Source organism: Pleurodeles waltl, chromosome 4_1, assembly GCF_031143425.1.
Source record: "Pleurodeles waltl isolate 20211129_DDA chromosome 4_1, aPleWal1.hap1.20221129, whole genome shotgun sequence".
Classification (NCBI taxonomy): domain Eukaryota; kingdom Metazoa; phylum Chordata; class Amphibia; order Caudata; family Salamandridae; genus Pleurodeles; species Pleurodeles waltl.
The window spans coordinates 457,484,505-457,504,361 of NC_090442.1; the positions used below are offsets into that span (position 1 = coordinate 457,484,505).

Consider the following 19,857-nt stretch of genomic DNA (forward strand, 5'->3'; position numbering starts at 1 on the left):
TGTGGTCAGAAGACCGCCACAGTCATAATGAAGGCCTATATCTAGCTACAGATTCCTTACCGACCCACCCATCATTCCTGCTATGTTAACTGATGTCTAGGGATAGGGCTGACCCCGTTCACACCAGTGGTCAGTGCACTTCATGACATACCAAACACTACTGCCTGGTCAGACAGGTCTGTAGGGATGGGATAGGATGCACTCCTTAATAATGTAAATGAACACATTTAAAAATTCAAGAGACAAGATTTGGTCAGTTAGATACTGATCTTTGCTTGGCATTGGACGCTTTAACCCTCACTATTGATATTTTAGTATTTATATAGCGCTCCAGGACCTCTTTGGTGTGATGGTTCTTTATATTGGAACAGTTCCAATTGTAAAAAAAAGTTTACATTGAGATGAGGAATATAACAGAAAAGACCAACAGTAAACAGTGCCTCGAACAATGAATGATAAAACATTTGGTGATTAAGTTCACAGATTCACTGTGGGACAGAAGAGCAGGACCTGTCTGATGGAATTTAATTATTTCTGGAACTTGGTCATTGATGTCAGTATTATGACACAGGGAGAAGAGACATTGAGACGTTTCGAGTCTACATGCTTCTGATAGTTATTAAAGGTTACTGTAAGACAGTGTTAGACATAACATACATACATACTTTCATTGTTCTACTACTGTGCCTAAATGGCTATATTTGTAAAAAGAAAGACGGCTATTTTCCAACATATTTATACTCACTAAGAAATACAACCCAGATGCTGGCCTTTGGTGAACCTAGATTCATAGGCTCTATGGCGCTTAGAGTGGGTAGCTCAAAAAATAATTTCCAATAGACCTTTCATATTCTTACCTTGTATGTGGTTACATGTTCTGTTTTAAATATGTAACTAATAACTATCCTAATGAGCTTTTATTTTTGTTATGAGAAAACAGCATTTTGTGAATTACTTGGAATGGATATGTTTTGTATCTGTGAACTGTGACAGTTGGAAGCACTAAAATCATGCTGATCTTTTCCTTCCTATTTTCGTTCAGATTAAAGATTTCCTCAGATACCTGCATCCAGTAAATGCATATCCCAACGTGATACCCGTGGGCAGAACAGTGGGACATGTAGAAAAGATGTAAGTGCACCGCTGAAAACAATTGTTAGTACTAATTGCAGAACCTGTTAGGATATATGTGCATTTCCTTGCCGCGTTTGGCTCCGAAAGAAAGCCGTTATCAGGAACATGAAGGACGAAACATGTTACTCGGTACACTGGCATGATTATGAGATCCTCCGCGCAAACTCCTGTTTGCACAGAGCAGGAATTCCGGGTTAGGTAGTATTTAAAGCATCCAGTAATCGCAGGGTGCGTTAAATACCTCATCCGTTGTTAAATTTCGATAGGTCAAGCTTGTAGACATTCAACGGGGGATGAGTGCACAGTCTTTACCGTACCATGTGGATTTTGGTGCGTTAAACAGCAAGACCTGCATGCTATTTCCCAAAAACGTATAATAGACTCTACTTATCTCACCTGAATAATAACATACCCCGACGCATTGTTATTTATGGGGAGCGATAAATAGCGCCTTGATTCCGACAAACTCGGAAGCAGGGCCTGTGACAGAGCAATGAAAAAGCAGGCTCTGAAACTGGGTCTGTGCAGACCAGCAACAGACAATCGATTGCCTTGTCTGCTGATTGTGGCTTTGTTAAAATTCATGGCGCTGGATCTTCTTGAAAGCAGGGAACACACCTGAGGCTTGAAGGCGAGGCCCAGACTGTTGTGGGGAAGGTGGTACGGCACCAGATATTTAATTAAAAAATTATTGAAAGAATGCTTGCATGATGCGTCAGTAAGTTAACTCTCACCACCGACTTCTGGGTATGATTTAGGAGTTATGAGATTGAATTCCAGCGGAGCCAGATGAGTCCTCCATCCTTCTCTGGGATGCAAATTTGAGTATCATTAAATTAGGTAATATTAGCAATATCTACAGCACTTAGTTACCATAGGAAGCACTATAAAAAAATCTAGCTTATATAGTGAATCATTGAAGGAAATGAATGCCTGAGGAAGGTCGTAAAGTGAGGCAGGACATCGGGTTTGATGTGAAGGGTGATGGAGTGCTTTGTGTGTGTGACTACAGCATGACACAGCCCCCACGCCCCTCTACGAACGGATCAACTCACATCAGGATTTCTATTGGCAGGGTCATGCACATCATACACTAATAGATGGAGTATATTTCATTATTTTGGAGATTTTTACCTCATGGTTCCGAAGTGAAAAACATCTCTGTTATTGATGGATAGTCATCTATAATTCTAAATACCATACATTGATGTATACAACTTAGTGCTTAATTTGAGCCGGTGATTTCCGGCGCGGGGCACCAGCACTTATTTTTGAGGGCCAGCACTTATTTTTCTGCCTCAAGCATTTACTGTGAGTAAAAGACACATGGGAAATACAGAGGAAGAGAAAAACAGAAAAGCGTAAAAAAGGGAGAAAGCAGGAAGCTGTAACAGTGAGCTGAAGGGACAGGGAGTGGCTGTAAATGGATTAAAGAGGCCTAAGGTGGCTTTAGGATTACGCTGCCTCAGTATTCCGTGCTAGCACATTTAAATGCAGCAGCCGTGTGCCTCACAGCTAGTTATGGACGCCGGCACATAGTTATTTACAAATTAAGCACTGATGCAACCCTAATATAAATATCTTTATCTTTCATTTCAGTCTAGTTGTGACATCACTAGTTGCCAGTAATATGAACATGTCATAGCCATTTTACAGTAGAATTGTAACTTCATGATACCTCCAGCCAAGCCCAACAGTTAGAGTAAAAAGCATAGACACAAAGAGAACGCTCCGAGGGACTTCTGCTATGCTGCTAATTGCTTTGACAAGTAGAAGGACCTTCGGATTAATTTGACACCGCATGCTCACATCAGTAGGATTGCCCGCAACTACCATAAGAATTTTTGGGGAGCGATGCAAGATTGCGAAAGGCTCATACTTACATATTTGGTGGGTATTTTGTGAAGGGAGGTGGTCTATAAATTGAGTGACTTGACAGACATGCCAATACAACCAACAGTGCAGCTGTCGACTGTGGCTTGTACCACGATCAAAACATACCAAAAGCAAAGTGAAGGTATTGGAGCTGAGACTAGCAGTGGCCAAGAAATGTGTCTCTATGAGGTGGATGACGAATAAGATACCTACCAAAAACATTGCCTGTGAGAGTTTGCCAAATGGACACGGGTGGGATGTCGTGTTCGACACAGATAATTATGTAGGGGACTATCCCAGGGAGGCCTAGCTGAGTGGGATGTGGTGGAGGTGCGATTGCAGGGAGAACAGAGGAGTGCGCAGAGACTGGGATGCCAGACCGGGTGAGAGACTAAGGAATTGATTGGAGATAGACAACAAAGGAAGTGACCTACCTATGTATGGAGCGGGAACAGTGAAACTGCATTGATTGAGGGCTAATACCCAAGCTATTACATCTGTATTACAAGTGACTGCTGTATTTGCTCCTGTTTGGGGGGGGGGGAAGGGACATAACACTGTTTGCTGATGTCTATTCGGTTGTTTTTGAAAACATTTAAAAAATATGTAAAGAAAAATAAATACATTTTGGGGGAGCTAACAGAAGGACGTATGAAATAAATGATCCAAACCCCTGATAATGTGTAAGGTTTCCCCAGATTTCATTAAAGGCGTCTAGCTGCGGTAATTCCTTTGTTTAGTATTTATTTACAATCCTGATATTACTAAGAGGACACATATATATTTAATTGGTGGTCCACGTACATCGCCCACAAATTATTTCATCCACCAAGTGGTATATATATATTCTTTCCAGACTTTACCGCATTCTTCTTTAAAAGGCTAAATCACAAATAAATTCAGCCCTGACCAAGTCCCGGGCACGACATAAGGGCCAAAATGCATGTTGGCTTTCACACTGGCTACATCTTCAAACGTTACCATTTTTATCAGTTCTATGAACTATAACTGGATTTAATAAATACAAACTGCAGAATCATAGTATCTTGTTTGGGCTTCTTTAATTAAGAGTTGAGATAAGATAAAAATTATTAGGCAATTGGGTTTTTGTCATACGTTCTTCTGCAATCTCCCAAAAAAATACTGCACAAAGCAGGTTTCTTAGAACTTTTAACTGCTGTCTAAATTATTACAGTAAGCACTAGCTTTCTAGATGCCATTCTTCTACACCTTCAGTCCTGAAAATCCACAGCCTTAGCTATATGGTGAGCTGTGTATTCTTTTTTTTTTTTTTTAATATGTTTTTTATTGAGTCAAATACAATAACATTAACGTAACATTGCCAGGACAGAGATATGCAGTTGTGAATTTATATGCATAAAGAATATTGTACTTATAAATGCATATTAAACATGTAAATGAATTAGGCATATACAGCAATATAGTATCAAAGACTCCAAGTTTGAATAAAGCAAGAAGAAAGAGAAATGGAGAGGGAGAAGAGCTATAGGGATAGAAAAGGGAATCAAGTGATAGCCATATGGAGAGAGCGGTAATAGACATTAGTTACAGCAAATGTAAGATGAAACAAGTATATTGAGAAGAAAAACAGGAAATATATTGACATTTTTAAAAAGGAGGAGAAAAGTCAATTTCCTTCGCAGTGCGTGAGAGATAGTTACTTAATGGCAACCATAGCTGATGACGTTTGAATAAAGTTCCTGTTGAATCAAGCTTGTAGCTGTCAAGTCTATGATGATAACATACAGAATTCCACCACTGTCTGAGAGTAATGTTCTCCGAAGATTTCCAGTTAGAAGTAATAATAGAGATTGCAATAGAAAGCAAAAGGTCCACCAATTTCCCAAGAGGCCTGAATGAACTCCAGATATCGTGTATGCCACCCAAAAACAGTAATTCATATGACATTGGTAAGGAGATCTGAGCTATTGCTGAAATGCGAGACCATATTGAGGACCAAAAAGTAGATAGGGATGGACAAGAAAAAAACATGTGAAAGTCAGTACCCTGCTGAGTGTGGCAGCGCCAACAGTTGTCATTTTGTGCAAGTTTGAGTTTGTAAAGGCGTACAGGAGTGTAGAAAAGTCTATTATAAAAAATAATATAGGGTCTTTGTGAGGCTTGCAGTGCGTGCAGTGGAACGTATCTTATACCATATTCTATCCCATAAAAAAGTTGGCCAAACAACACCAAGATCTGATTCCCACAATGTCTCAATAGGTGATTTGAGTCTAGGTGAAACAGACGTTCTTAAAAGTTTACAAATTCCAGCTGCCCTAGGATAATTAGAAGTTACGATCGGGTGTGGAGATGATGCAAGAGAAGAATGATTATGATGTATAAGTTTATTGAGGGTCTCTTGGACCAGAGTAGAAAGAATGATATATTGGGATTTCATGAGAATAGGGAGATTATAAATTGCTGAGAGAGTAGTAAAAGGGATGAGAGAGTCTTTATGATATAATTGGGAAATGAGAAGAATACCTTTAGTCATCCAAGCCTTCCAACACAAGGTTTTACCTTGTTTCCTAAGAGAACTATTGTGCCAAATATGACTGTTAAAGAATTGATTAATGGGGGTAAGATGCAAAAAAAAAAGGTTTCAGTAAGTTAACTGAATGGGAGATAGTGCTGGGCAACCAGAATTTTGGGGGGTTAGACATAAATATAATGTGTTTATGGGAAAAGGGAGAAATACATGTTTCTTCCAAAGAGAACCATAGCTTTTGAGGGGCATCATTGAATGTAGATAAATAAGGTTGTATTTGCTTAATGCCAAAAGATTTGTGATAAGTTAAAAAGTCAGGAAAATTAACTCCACCTTGTACTTTAGGAAGTTTTAATATCGAAAGAGAGATTCAGCATTGTCGACCGTTCCACAGGAACTTGGATAGAATTTTATCAGTTGAATTAAAAAATAGTCTAGGTATCTTAATAGGAAGCATCATAAGGAAGAAGTTAATGATAGGGAGAAGCATCATCTTAATGGTGTCCAAGCAGCACCACCACGTGAGATATAAGGGAGACCATTTCTGTGTGAGATTTACAAGCTTTGCAGATAAGAGTTCTAAATTAGTCTTTAATGTATCCTTGAGAGTAGTGCAGTACCATACCCCAAGGCATTTAATCTTAGAAGAATTCCAAGATAATCCTGCACCAAGGAATACAGAGCCAGTGCAATGAGCATTAAGTGGTAAGACCACTGTTTTGGCTATATTAAGTTTATAGCCAGATACATCAGAATATAAGTTGAGCTCATGCAGGAAGAGAAGTGTCAGGGTGAGACATGAACAAAAGAATATTATCAGCATATGCCATAAATTTGATGTGTGCATTATTAATTTGAAACCCCGTAAATTGTTCAGACGTTTTTAATTGGTATAGAAAAGGTTCGAGAGCCAAAATAAATAGTAAAGGAGATAATGGGCATCCCTGAAGAGTACCCCTTTTAAGAGGGAAAAAAGGAGATCGGATACCATTTGTTACAACTGAGGAACATGGTGAGGAATAAAGAATGGATATAAAATGTCGGAATTTAGTACCTAGTCCAGTGGTTCCCAAACATTTTCGACCCACGGCTCCCTTGATCTATTGGCCACTGGCTGCGGCTCCCCATTATGTTACTTTTTGTTGGTGGGTGGGGGATGTAAGCCTGGCCTAGGGAGTACATCCATTTTTCTCCCTGAAAAGAATTGGGATGACGCCAATGAAGGTATTGTAATTCTATATATAACTGTAAAAAATAAAAATGTAACAGTTGTTTAATTACAGCATGCATAGGGTTTTTTAGTAAGGGGAAAATATTGGTTGACGTAACCCTAGTAAAATGGGCAGGTCTCATTTTTATGTAGTTATAACATAACTGTTTAAATATTGTGAAATGTAGAATCCCTTTAGTTGTGTTTAACCACCAGAGGGCGCTCAAGGACAAAATTAAAAAAGAGCTGCTACAACTGAGTAGTTTTATTTTGTACGAACTGGCCCAAGGGCTATAAATAGCTCAGTGGTTCCCAAACTGTGTGCGGCGCCCCTGGCTAGTTTTGATGGCGCACCAGCGAGCCGCGGCGCACAGATTGGGAACCACTGACCTAGTCCATGCCATTTCAATGCCTTTGACAAGAAACCCCAGTAGACCCTATTGAAGGCCTTTTCCTCATCCAATGATAAAGCTGCCAGAGGAATCTTAAGTTTAGATGCCTTGTTAATAATATTTTAAAAAGTACGGGAATTAGCTGCTACATTTCTATTAGGGATAAAACCAGATTGATGAGAATCAATAAGGTCAGGTATTTATGGGAGTAAACGGAGGACTAAAACGTTGGCATAGAGTTTACAATCAGTATTAATTAAAGATATGGGTCTATAATTTTTACATTCAGTCGCATCCCGATCTTTTTTGGGAATAAGACAAATCATGTCCTCCGTAAATGAGCCAGATGTAGAACCTGACATTATAAAGTGATTAAGTAATTGAAAGAGTTTGGGGAAGAGAGACTTAGCAAACTGAATAAAGAATTCTATTGTGAAGCCATCTGGGCCTGGAGCCTTGCCCTTGGGAAGCGATTGTAAAGCTGTGTATAGTTCGGTAAGTTGTAGGGGTTGGTCTAAAAATGAGAGGTCAATCTGCAATGGGTCTCTTGGTTTGAGATTAGAGAAATATTGGTTGAGAGATTCAACTGTTGGTGTGTGTTCTGGAGTGTACAGGTCCTTAGAGTAAGAAGCGAAACACAATGCTATATCTTTATCTCTAAAGTGTGTAACACCATTGTTATCTGTGATAGATTTAATAGTTGTTTTTTCTTTTCTTTGTTTTGAATATCGAGCTAGAAGAGAACCAGCTTTATTGTGACCACCATAATATCTGGCATTTATTTTCAGGAGGGTGCTGCATGCTTGTTCAGTGGTATATTGGTTAAACTCCATTTTAGCTGAGGCTAGTGCTTTAAGATGTGATTTACTAGTTTTGTGAGTATAGTATTTATGTTCTGGGGACTTTATATTTTTAAGGATGGAAGTTGATTTTTGTTGAGCAGACTATTTTTTTGAGTGAGCGTAACTTATGATGAAACCCCTAGAGGCTGCTTTGAATGCATCCCACACAAAATGAAATGATAGTTGATCACTATCGTTGATGTGGAAGTATTCTTCTATAAACTTACTGTAGGAAGCAATAAAAGTAGCATCTGAAAGTAGAGAGTTATTAAACCTCCATGAAGATGTTTTAGAACCATTAAGAAAAAGATCAAGGTCGGTAATCACATGTGTGTGATCTGAGATCAAAATAGCACGATTTCAGAGTTGACCATATGTTGCAATAAACCTTTACTCAGAAAGACATAATCAAGCCTAGAATGGGAATGGTGGGTAGGAGAATAAAATGAGTATTCCAAGAGGTCGGGATTGCATATTCTCCAGGAATCAGAGAGAGAATGCTGTAAAATAAAGTTTTTAAAAGCTTTGTGAGAGGCATGTGGAACGAAACGTGACGTGGAACATCTGTCCAAAAATGGATCAAGAATTTGGTTGCAATCACCACCTATTAGTAAATTGTTTGAGGAATGTTCAGAGACAGTATTTGAAAGATTATTCCAAAAATTTGGATCTGGATGTGTGGGGCCGTATATATTTAGGATAGTAAGAGAAATATTGTCAATTGTAAATGGAACAAGTACCCATCAACCTTCTGTATCTTGATGCTGTGAAATTATGGTAGGTTTGAGAGATTTATGACAGAGTATAATTAGCCCATTTTTGTTTGTGGTGGAAGGGGAGTAGAAAATGTCCCCCACCCATTGTTTTTTAAGCTTAATTGCCTCAGAGTCGTTGAGGTGAGTCTCTTGCAACAAAGCAATGTGGCATTTCAAACGAGCTAGGTGAGATAAGACACGCTGTTGTTCGTTTAATGGGGTGTTTAACCCCTTAACATTCCAAGTAACAGTTCTAAATTGCATAACAAGAAGTATTAATAAACAACTGCTGTAACAAGGAAAAAACTAGGCATATCAATTGTGCAAAAGCAAAGAAATGGGAAAGAAACAAGATAGTAAAGAAAAAGAAAAGGAGCAAGATTTATATACATGGATGTGGCAATACAGGGACTAAAGTCCATGAAAGCTAAAGAAGACAAGATAGAAAGTACATACCCTGAAAGGTAGAGGGACAGCTAAGAACCTGAAAAGACAGGCAAGAGTGGCTTCAGCACAAGAAAAGTGATATTGGATATTAAAACATATGAAGGCGAGTTTCATGGAAGAAAAAAAAAACATACAAACCAAAAATATACCATTCAGGAGACCAAATAACGTAATAACTACAGTAAAGGAGTGTGACATGAAGAACAATAAAAATCAAACCTTACCAGTGGAATGTGTAGGAGAACAATTTGGATGGTGAGAGAGGGATACGGTTGGGAAAGGAACATGAGGATTGCACAAAGAACACTATCTAAAAAAAAAAAAAAAGAAGTAGATGCAGAGAAGGAAAACCATGGATATAAATACTAAACATAACCATTACTATTAAACTGTCCAGAAAAAAAAAGAAAGGACATTAAAGACAACTTAAATTATATCTTCTAGTAATTGCAGATGCTCCTAGTTCCATTGCTTCTGTTTTGTGTTGGTTAATAAAAGTTTGTAGTGCCAAAGGTTCCTTGAACGAGTAAGATTTGTCCTTGAATGTAATTTTTGAAATGCATGGGTGAAGAAGACCATATCGAATATTCAAGGATTTGAGTTGTGGACGTAAGTCCAAAAACTGTTTGCGACGTGCAGCTGTAGCAGGAGAGAAGTCTTGTGTGAAAAACACTTTATGACCTGACCATAGCAAAGAGTCCATCTTTTTGGCTTTCAAGAGTATTTGCATCAAGTCAGTAAATTGGAGAAAGAGAATAATAATGCCTCTAGGATGTGCACGAGGGCCAGTTGAAGTCTGTGGACCTAAACGGATGTGCCCGTTGGATAGAGAGGGGAGAGGTAGAAGGCAAGCAAAGAATTGAAGGTATTGCTGTTTGAAGGAATGCAATCATGTTAGAGCCTTCCAAAACTTCTGGAATCCCAAAAAGGCGAAGATTATTTCTCCTATTTCTATTTTCTAAGTTTTCAGTAAGCCTTTTAAGTTGAGCTATGTCCTTGGAGATCTAAGGATTGACAGTGTTGCAATCTTCAAGGTTACTGACTCTCTGTTCCAGAGTACAAATTTGTTGTTCGTGTTGGGACCATTGCTCCTCACTACGTTGCAAAGAGGCATTAGTGTCCATCATAAAGGACTTTAATGCACGCAATTCCTCCATGACATCATCTAGAGTAAGATGTGTAGGTGATTTTGAGGGAGAATCAAGGTCTTTTTTGGGGCGCTTGACGGAGGAGGTGTTAGATGTTTTTTTCGCAATTGCGCCAGCAGCATAAGATGAAGAGGCGCTATCCTTTAAAAAGTCTGTAGCACTATCCATTGTTAAAGCTGGTGGTAGAGAAGATTTAGTTATATGTGTGCACACCACTCGAAGAGGATTATTAGACTTGGAGGAGGAGGATGACTGGTTGCTCTGAGGATTATGTGGTCTCCCCATAAAAGCCAGCAGCAATTTGGTAATAGGAGGCCAGCAATGTGAGGTGATGATGAAATTATATTACAATGAGAAGCTGCTGCGAGAAGTTTCCACAACAGAGCAAAATATAATAAAAAATTTATAAATAGAAAATCCTAAATTATTCTCTCAGAACAGGCATGGCAGAATACCACAAGAGCAAAGCACTTTACTGCACATAGTCAAACAATTGGTGACTAGTTTTAAGGGAACCTTCTGAAAAGGAAAAATCCCCTTTGTCAAAGCATTTACCATGTTATGAAGAGCAATTTGAAAGAGCTCCTTGACAGTAAAAGCTGCCAGTGAATACTGAAAGTTGAAAACCTCAGCTAAATGTGTTTGAAGAGAGAGGTCAAAAGTTCAGCTGGCTGTCAGAAGGTAATAAATATTCCATTGCAGAGGAAATTAGATTTGTAGAATGACATCCAGGCAAGCAGTTAAAAGTCAAATAGAAACATCTCTGTGAAAGTTTAGGTTTGTGCAGAGGCTTATGGAGTGAAACGCAAATGATGCAGATAAACAATTACCTTAGGCCCTCACATGAAGTCTCTGAAATGACTTCAAAACTCAATGTCTCTGTCAGATAAAGGCATATTTATGCAGCGGCAGAGATCCAGTGCTAAAAAATGCTGGAGAAATTAATCATTTTGATGTGAAAACATCTCCTTCCGGGAAGTGCTGAAGCCTCACTGAGCTCTAAAGAGCAGCGACCATCTTGCGTGACCTCCAGCCACACTCACCAAGCTGTGTATTCTGATGGATGCTTCTAGCACCAGATTCCTCACCTTTAGAAGAACCCCTGGTGCCAGGCTGCATCTGGATTTTAAAAGTAATTGCTCCCACCTCCAGTAGATGGTGCCTTGACTCTGCCATTGTCTTGCGCCACCCTGGAATTGACAGTGTAGAGTTGCATAAAGGTACTTTCCATGTCCTTTGACGCAGAACCGTAGCTCTACTCCCAACTTTATTGGTTCTACTGACACCAAAAAAACAGAATAAGTATGACAGGTAAAATGCCCTTCACCCCCAAAACAACAGGTTTTAACCTGTGCTATGACTGCAGAAAGCAAATGTGGGTCATAGTCTGCACAGTGTTTCCTTGTGGTGCCTCAGTTCTGGTCACAATTAAAGTTGTCTGACAAGTTGGCTTGACGCACTTGAAGGTGATTGGGCAGGGCAAAGCAAAACTCTGCGTTGCGGAACATAAGAGGTAATGCACAAAACAACGTTTCCGATCCCACTCCAAATCACAAGGCCACTCCCATGCCAGATTCCATTCTCAGTCCAAGTCCTTGGGTAAGTTCAAGTCATTCCACAAGGGCAAGAAGGCGTTGTACCACTCCACATGAGATGAGAAGCTGCACAGTCAGCACTCCAAGGGCTTGAATCCGTTAATCTCTTCCAAGCTCATTCTCAGGCTGGTCCTGGTGGACCTCAAGTTCCTCGGACCTTCACTGACCCACACACATGATAGAGGTCTTTAAGTACACAATGCTGCAAATCCTCAAGATGATGCTGGCGGACTCTGGAGCGCCTTCTGGCCCCATGGAGCCGTGGGCTTCACAAGTCGCACTTCAACTGGCAGGACTCACCAACTGACCCCATTGGGTCTCCTTACCATTCCGTGCCAGTGCCGGGCCATTGCTCCACCCTGGTTTGGGGGTGCCACACTGGTTGCAATTATATTGGCACAGACCACAACTCCAGTAACATTCAGGCTAGAGCCGATCCCGGTCTCCATCCTAGAGCCAACATCAACTCCGCACCAGACCACAAGATCACCAAAGTGCAGCCCTCAACCTTGGAAACAAATCCCCAGCCTATTTCTCAGCACTATTACTAAAGGAGGCTTGGGGCCCTGCTCACCTACGATTAAGACACAGTTCAGTGGATTTAGAACACACCACTTGATGATGAGGAGGCAGACAACTTGCTCCCCCTCATTATAATAATGCTTGATTGTACACGGATGTACAAAATGCTGGTTGGTTTTGAATGTTCTCCTGAGTGAGTTAAAATCTCCACCAAGCCTGATCACAGAAGAATGTGTCTACTTTAGGTGGCTGTCCGCAGGGCAGTAGAAGGTCTTGATTTAAAGTTTTCCATTACAGAAACAAAGGCTAATATGTTAAAATAAATCTTGCACCCAGGCCTGCCATTTTGGAGTCCTTGCTGGCTTTCATTGAGGCTTTAACAGACACTTTGATGGCTACTAGGACAATCCCATTCTCGGCTCCCCCAGCCACCTACCCAGAGGATAAACAACAATGATCTTCTGCTGTTTACCTAGCTATTGTCACACAACATCCACCCTCATAAGTCCTGGTGTAAAGACACCCACAAGCAAAATCAAGGAGTCAAAGTGCATTGACGCCTTCAGCATTACCGAATTTTCATCTGTCAGTTTAGCTCCATGGTCTGTGAATGCAGTCTGCCCACTGGACCTTTATACAAATGTTTTGGTATATGGCCAGCAAGATTTTGCTGGATGTGTCCACAAGGCATTTAGGTCAACCTTTACCAAAATTATTCTTGAGTGACAAGACACTGTCAAATATGTACTACAGCCTGACCTGAAAACAACAGACTATGTTGAATTTGCCATAGGCACCGGCATTGAGTTCAGCTATCATTCCTGGATTCCTGGGCGTAGATTGAGAATGGTATCTGGCATGGGAATGGCTTGCGATTTGGAGCTGTAATGCAACATGACTTGAAGTGTGATTCGAAACGTTGCTTCCCGCATGACCTCTTTAATGTAGAGTTTTTCAGGCGCTGTCTGGGCATCTCTAATGGACGTGGCTTTTGATCCATCTGCCTTTTTGGGGAAAGGGATGCTCAAGACAGCTGCATTACGGCCTGCTACCAAGACTTGCTCTGGCTGGCCTGTTAAATTTACCAGTAGTACAGAAAACCTAGAGGCTACTTGCAGGGTCTGGCCTATTGACATCTGCAGCCCTCACAGACAGTTCAGCGCTGGCTAAGACTATTCCTGGAGGACATGGTGGTGACGTGAGTCGCAGACACTACCAAAGGCATTATTCTTCCACCTCCTCCTCAGCATCCGCAACAGCCTCCAACCCACTCTGATTCTCTTACAGGACAGCACACAGCTGGTAGGAGCAGGATTTGATTTTTCTTACCTGGTTGGAAACCCATTACCTCAGATCTATGGGTGCTACAGTTTGTTAAGAAAAGTTCTGTCCTGCCATTCATTTAATCCCCTCTTGTGTCCCACCCTTGCCTTCCCTAATTTTGGCAGTTCATGCTACTATCTTTCTGCAGGAAGTCAAGGTGCTTCTGACTAAAGGGGCATTCAGGAGAGCACTGAGATATGAGTGACTGGTGATACTCCGGCTTTAGAAAGGACAGGACTTGACTTGGATGCTTTTAGTTGCCTTGTTGGCCTGCATCCCTTTAATGGTTCTGTCTCTTTCTCTTCTCTTTTTTGCATATTTTGTTTTTCATTTATGTACGGGGGTCCTGTGTACTTCCAGCTGCTTTTGTCTGTCCTCACTTTTATGCCCAAAGGCATTTAATTGGCTCTTTCTCCTGTTTTGATCTGTTGTGTGGTGCAGTGCACAAGGCAAACTGTCCTAAGATAAAGGGTACATATAAGTAAGGCTGGATATCATTTCTGGGTTGGGAATATCATCTGGGAGTGGTCTCTGGGAGAGCAACTGCTCCACATCAACCTCCTGGAGCTTTGTTCCATCCAGTTGGCTCTGAAAGCTATTCTCCTGTCAATTAAGGGAAGGCCGGGTGCTGGTCTGAACTGACAACACAGTTGCTGGTTGGTATTGAAATAAGCAGGCTAGAGCGGGGTCTGTGGTCTTGTGCCAAGAGGGATTGTGCTTCTGGGGGTAGCTGAATTGACAGGGGATTCCTTTGGTAGCCAATAGCTTCATGGGGGTCCCTAAATGCCCGAGCACACAAACTTAGCAGATGTCAGGTGGCAGACCATGTATGGTGTCTTCATCCAAGGGTAGTTTAGGAAGTCTTCGACCATTGAGGCATGTCTTTGCTTGCGATGCATGCCCTAGCTGGTCTTTTCACCATTGCAGAGAACGCACAGTATCAAGATTGCTGCATGCTGGAGTTTCTGGCAATAGGGTCTCTGGGGTACATATTCCTATTGCAGTTGAGCATGGGCATTTTGTAAGTGTTTCCACTGCTACCTTTCCGTACTTGAGTTCTTTGAAAGATCAGAACAGACTGGGAGCAAGTCATTATGTCTAGGCCTAGACTGGGACTGAAGTGTATGGTACTCCAACTGTTTGACCCTGAACAATTGCCTTCTGATCTGTCTTCCTCTTTGGTAGAACCTCTATCTCAGCAACAGGGCAGTCTGCAACCAAATCTTCACAGACTACACCTGAGCAGTTTCAATATGCCAGCTGAGGTAGTGGATGTGGCCCGGTGTTGTGACCTTACAGCCTAAATTATCAGATATTGTACTATTTGTGTTGTCTTTGGCTTAGCCAAGGTTTTGCGATGGGCACAGTTAAAGGTTACATGTTTGCCCCTTCAGCCTTTTTACATTTGCCTGGCCAACCTTCGTTATTGAAGTCACCCGTTGTGATGAGGTTCTTAAAAGGATTAGCATACATGTTTCTGCAAAAGCACTATACCATGCCTCAATGGAACCTCAACTTGGTCCTCATTTTCTGATGTGCAAGACTTTTGAGCCCATGCACAACTGTGTTCTACTGCTCCTCACCATCATGAAGGTTTTTCTGATCGTAGCTACTTCTCTGCACCTAGTCAGAGAGCTGCAGGCACTGTCAATGCACCCTCCGTACACTAATTCTTGACAAATTGGTGCTGAGAACCTGGGATTCCTTTTTGCTAAATTTTGTCCGACCCTCCTACGTGGATCAGTCTGTCACTCTTCCTGCTTTTTCTCTCCTCCTCATCCCTTAAAAGACAAGGAGAGACTCAGTTGATTCAATCCAAGGACGGCTCTCAGCTTTAACATTGAGAGTATGAAGGAAAACTGTGTACTGTGAACAGCCCCTCATGGGCTTTGCGGGTGCCAAGGAGGAGAATGCAGTGCAGAAAATGATCCTGTCCAGGTAGATCCTCCTGTGTATAAAGATATGCTATGCCCTGACCTAGAAGGAGCCCCTTGAGGGCCTTTGCTGATTCCATTTGCCTTGCTTTCCTCCATACAAACTCAGTCTGTACCCCCATATGATTTTAAAATATTGGACTGTCGTTTAACCACGTTTGTTAAAAATAGTTTATTGACCCGAAATTTTGAAGTAAAACAATTATTACATCAAGATCCTCATACATAGAATCCTTCCCTTTCATTCAGTCTGTCAGCACTAGTGAAGGTTTTCACATATTTTATTTTGGACCACTAAAGGTTGTTTATCCAGATGACCATGTTTAATCAACTTAATGTAAACTATTTGGACACACTAAGTTATCTCTTTCATGACAAATTAACCTATACAAGGATGTACATGTAATGTTGTGATTTAGCCACTTGACACAATAAATTTAATTGTACTGTATGCACAGTGTCTTGAATGTAATAGCAGAGCATGCATACATTTTTGTATATATTGCTCACAAAGTCCCGCCTGTCTTTGGAGGGCTGCACAATCTCGCTAAAACAACTTGAGTGGCTACTGAATCATTGCAGGATCATTGTCCATCAAAAACAATGAACTTGGTTTATTTTTCTTGATCCGTCAGTAAAATATATATTTTCCTATAACAAGGAGCACATAAGAAAACTATTGGCCACCACTTTCCTTTTTCCCAACCACCAAACCTTCTTCTGTATCTAAAACCACAATATGAGGAACATCAATTACTGAGGCTCAAAAATAAACATGTACAGACAGAATTGCATGACCACATTCTCCTTAAAAATCTCAAGGCAGGCACCATACCGTTTGGTCTACAAGCCAAAAACATCCTGGTTATGTTTAGTGAAGACCAGATCTATAAAAAAAAGACTTTTGTTGCATTGGAAAGAAATGTAGCAGAGATGGGATGGTCTCCTCTAAACAAACAGCTCAACTACCTGTAAACAGGAATTGTTGGAAACTCCAAAACTCGAAGAGCAGTTAAAAAAATGTGAGATTCTAGCAGAAAGCAAGGAACTTTAAGCAAAGATTTGTAAAATTGAAGACAGAAACAATTGATTTCTTTTGAAAAAATGTATATTCATGCTTACTTTCAACAAAAGAAGAATTGACAGACATTTGATAAAACATCTACTTTTTTTCCACCCAACTCTGAGATACCAGGTGAAATATTGACATTTGAAAAGTCAGTACTTCCAGCTACCAGACAATGGTGGTCATTAAACCAGTGGACAAAGGAGGAGCAATAGTGGTCCAGAAAAAAGAGGAATACATTTTGGAAGGATGTGGGCAGGTATCAGAACCATAAGAAATTAGTCTCCTAAAGAAAAATGGGCACTTGGAAGGTTGGATTGGGCCAAAGAAATTCAAGTTCCTGTCCAATAAGACACCAAGAATACCTGTTATATCTGCTTCTCCAAATACATCCTGAAAAGCCTCCAGGAACACTCATGGTCTCGGATTTCACTTTATCCTTAAACAATTATCCAAATACATTGATTTGTTCCTGAAACCATTTCCGAAGACCATAAGATCAAATATCCTGGACACAATTGACTTCATTAATTGCATCAAAGGATTACTATTCAACATGCAGAACCAAATCTTGGTCACAATAAACATAGTCTCCCTATATACCAATATTAACCAGGATGAAGGCTAAGATATAGTCAAACTTTACCTTGATAAACGGGAAAGACCCAACTGGGTTACCACTGAATTGATTGTAAATCGGGATAAAATAGCACTGACTCGTTTTTTTCCCTATTTGATGGCAGTGTTTACTTACAAATCAAAGGAACTGAAGTGGGCTGTTCTTTCACTCGAGAAGTGGCATTCCTATACATGGCTGAATATGAGGAAAGATACATCTACTGTAATAATCTATTTGCTGAGATTAAAAACCTCTTGGTAAAGATACATTGACAACATCGTTTGCTTCTGGACCTGGGACTCCAACAAACTACAACAATTCTCTCAATGGTTGAATGATAGGTCACCTGACATCAAATTCAACATGACCAGCAACTACATTATATATAAAAGCCACAGGCAGGAACAGTCTCCTTTGATACAACAGCTTTCATCCGAGAAATTTGCGCAACAATTTATGTAGACAGTTTCTAAGAATTCACAGAAACTGTACAGATAAGGAGTGTTACTTTATCCATTCAGAAGAACCTCACAAAAACTGGGGGGGAGAGACTCTCCTAATAAACCATGCATGCAGGACATCCTGGTTCCCTCTATAGCAAACACTACTAGAACGAAAACTGAAGATTAGCCAACAGGCCATGGTATGCATCACTATATTTAGCTCTCTTCCAATCTTTTAAAAAATAACATACACCAGTATTGGCATGCTTAATCCACATTGAACACTCATATCCTTCACTACCTGCTCTTAAGAAGACAGAAGAACATTAAAAATCACCTTGTAAGGGCTTACACATAACGTACCTCACATACATGGAGGAGAATCAGACATGAAAAAACCTAGAGCCCATTAGGGACATCACAGATGTATGCTCATTGAAGGGACTGTATTATAACACATGGGCAAAAAGCATACACAAGACATTTTCTAACTGAAGAATACAAATTGTCATCTGAAGCATCATCTGCCCCTGTAACAAACTGTAAAGAAGCAAAACAAATGAAGATGTAGCAAAAAGTATCAGCCAACCCAAAACATGTAATTCACATTGTAATGTCCTTGCAGCACCCATGGTTAAACCTTTCAAAGACATGGATAACAATATGGATTTAAAACGGTTCGTAACGGATGTGGAGACCTCTAAACCAAACAAGGTTGAAACGCATCAATACAGCATCTCTAGAAAAACAGGACAATAAACTTGACCAGCATATGACCATCCAATCTTAATGTTTTTTTTTATCATAAAAGCAGCTTTTAAATCAGTGATTTGCTGAGGAAGACTTCTTATCGCAGATTTCTCCCTTTTTTAATATTCCCCCAGGCGTCAGACTGGATCTGAAAAATCTTTAGCAGTACCCCTGTGCACCCCGCAGGTGATGCCACAGGCTCCATGTCAATGTCATTCTGCACCACTTATGATGTGTGCAAGCCTTTGTAGGTGCCACTCATACGCTCTGCCATCAGTTCCTGTCTTTCCATGTTAACAGATGTGGATCCGGAGCTACCCATCTTCTCTTTTGAAGCCGTTAAATTGACTTTCTAAGAAGATTTCAGTGTGCTAGGGACTATGTGACCACCCCAAATCTATAGTGTTTAAACCATTTGTAGAATGTTGCAAACAGATGTCTGTGACTGACTCTCATTTGGTTTGCCTGTGGTACTTAGGGGTTGGACCACAACTCCGGGGACTGCAGAGAGTGTGTCTTGATGCACATCATGGCCATCTGGGACTGGGAAGCGAAGCTTTGTCTTGAACTACTGCAACTTAACACTGCAACCAGTTGAGGTCAAATGCAAAGTCACTGTCCTGTTCCTGAGGGCGGTACCCCGACCGATCGTTGTCAAGATCTAAATCCCCAGCTAAGTCCAAGAAAAAACACAAGGTGTCCAAACGGGACTTGTCCCTTCCTGTCAGTCTCTATATCCTGAAAGGACTTGGTGTTCTCATGCCTCAAGGGCTTTCTTTCGAAGCTGTTCCACTTCAGAGCTGATTCTGACCCTTGTTCTGCGATTACTGGGATTCCCAGGGCAATTGGAGATATACTTAAACAGATTCAGGAGTTCGGCAAAGCCATGCTGTGGCCCTTTGGCATGGTACTGGCTCTCCCTGACGCACCTGCAGGCCCAAGGAGCCATGAGCTGGGATTTTGCCAGTGGGTTTGATTTGGTGCCAGGTGGCCCCCCTGGGTTTGTTACAGGATCCTGACCAACCTCATTACTGGGTTCTTCTCTGGCATCACTACCCACTCTGAAAACCCACCCCTTCAACATAGATGCTGGTGCCGTCGACTTCGGAAGGCGACGGTCAACCCATAACGCTGTTCCACATCGAGACGGCGCCGCACCAACAGAGGCCACACACAGATTTGACTGACCAGAACCCTTTAAGCAACCTTCCGAGGTCTGACTGATACAGTGCCTTTGTCCTTCGGCAGTGCTCAGGTCCTACACAAATTGTTTGGCATAGACCTGGAGAATGA

The 19,857-nt window shown here is 41.0% G+C and overlaps 1 protein-coding gene across 1 annotated transcript in view; it reads left to right on the top strand.

The window, feature by feature from the left end:
• Window positions 1-19,857, top strand: part of DCLRE1C (DNA cross-link repair 1C) — a 344,756-nt gene that overhangs the window by 282,918 nt on the left and 41,981 nt on the right. Inside the window, exon 12 of the mRNA XM_069228721.1 lies at window positions 1,043-1,131. Within this exon, the coding sequence (XP_069084822.1) occupies window positions 1,043-1,131 (89 nt within the window). The remainder of the gene's footprint in view (window positions 1-1,042; window positions 1,132-19,857) is intronic.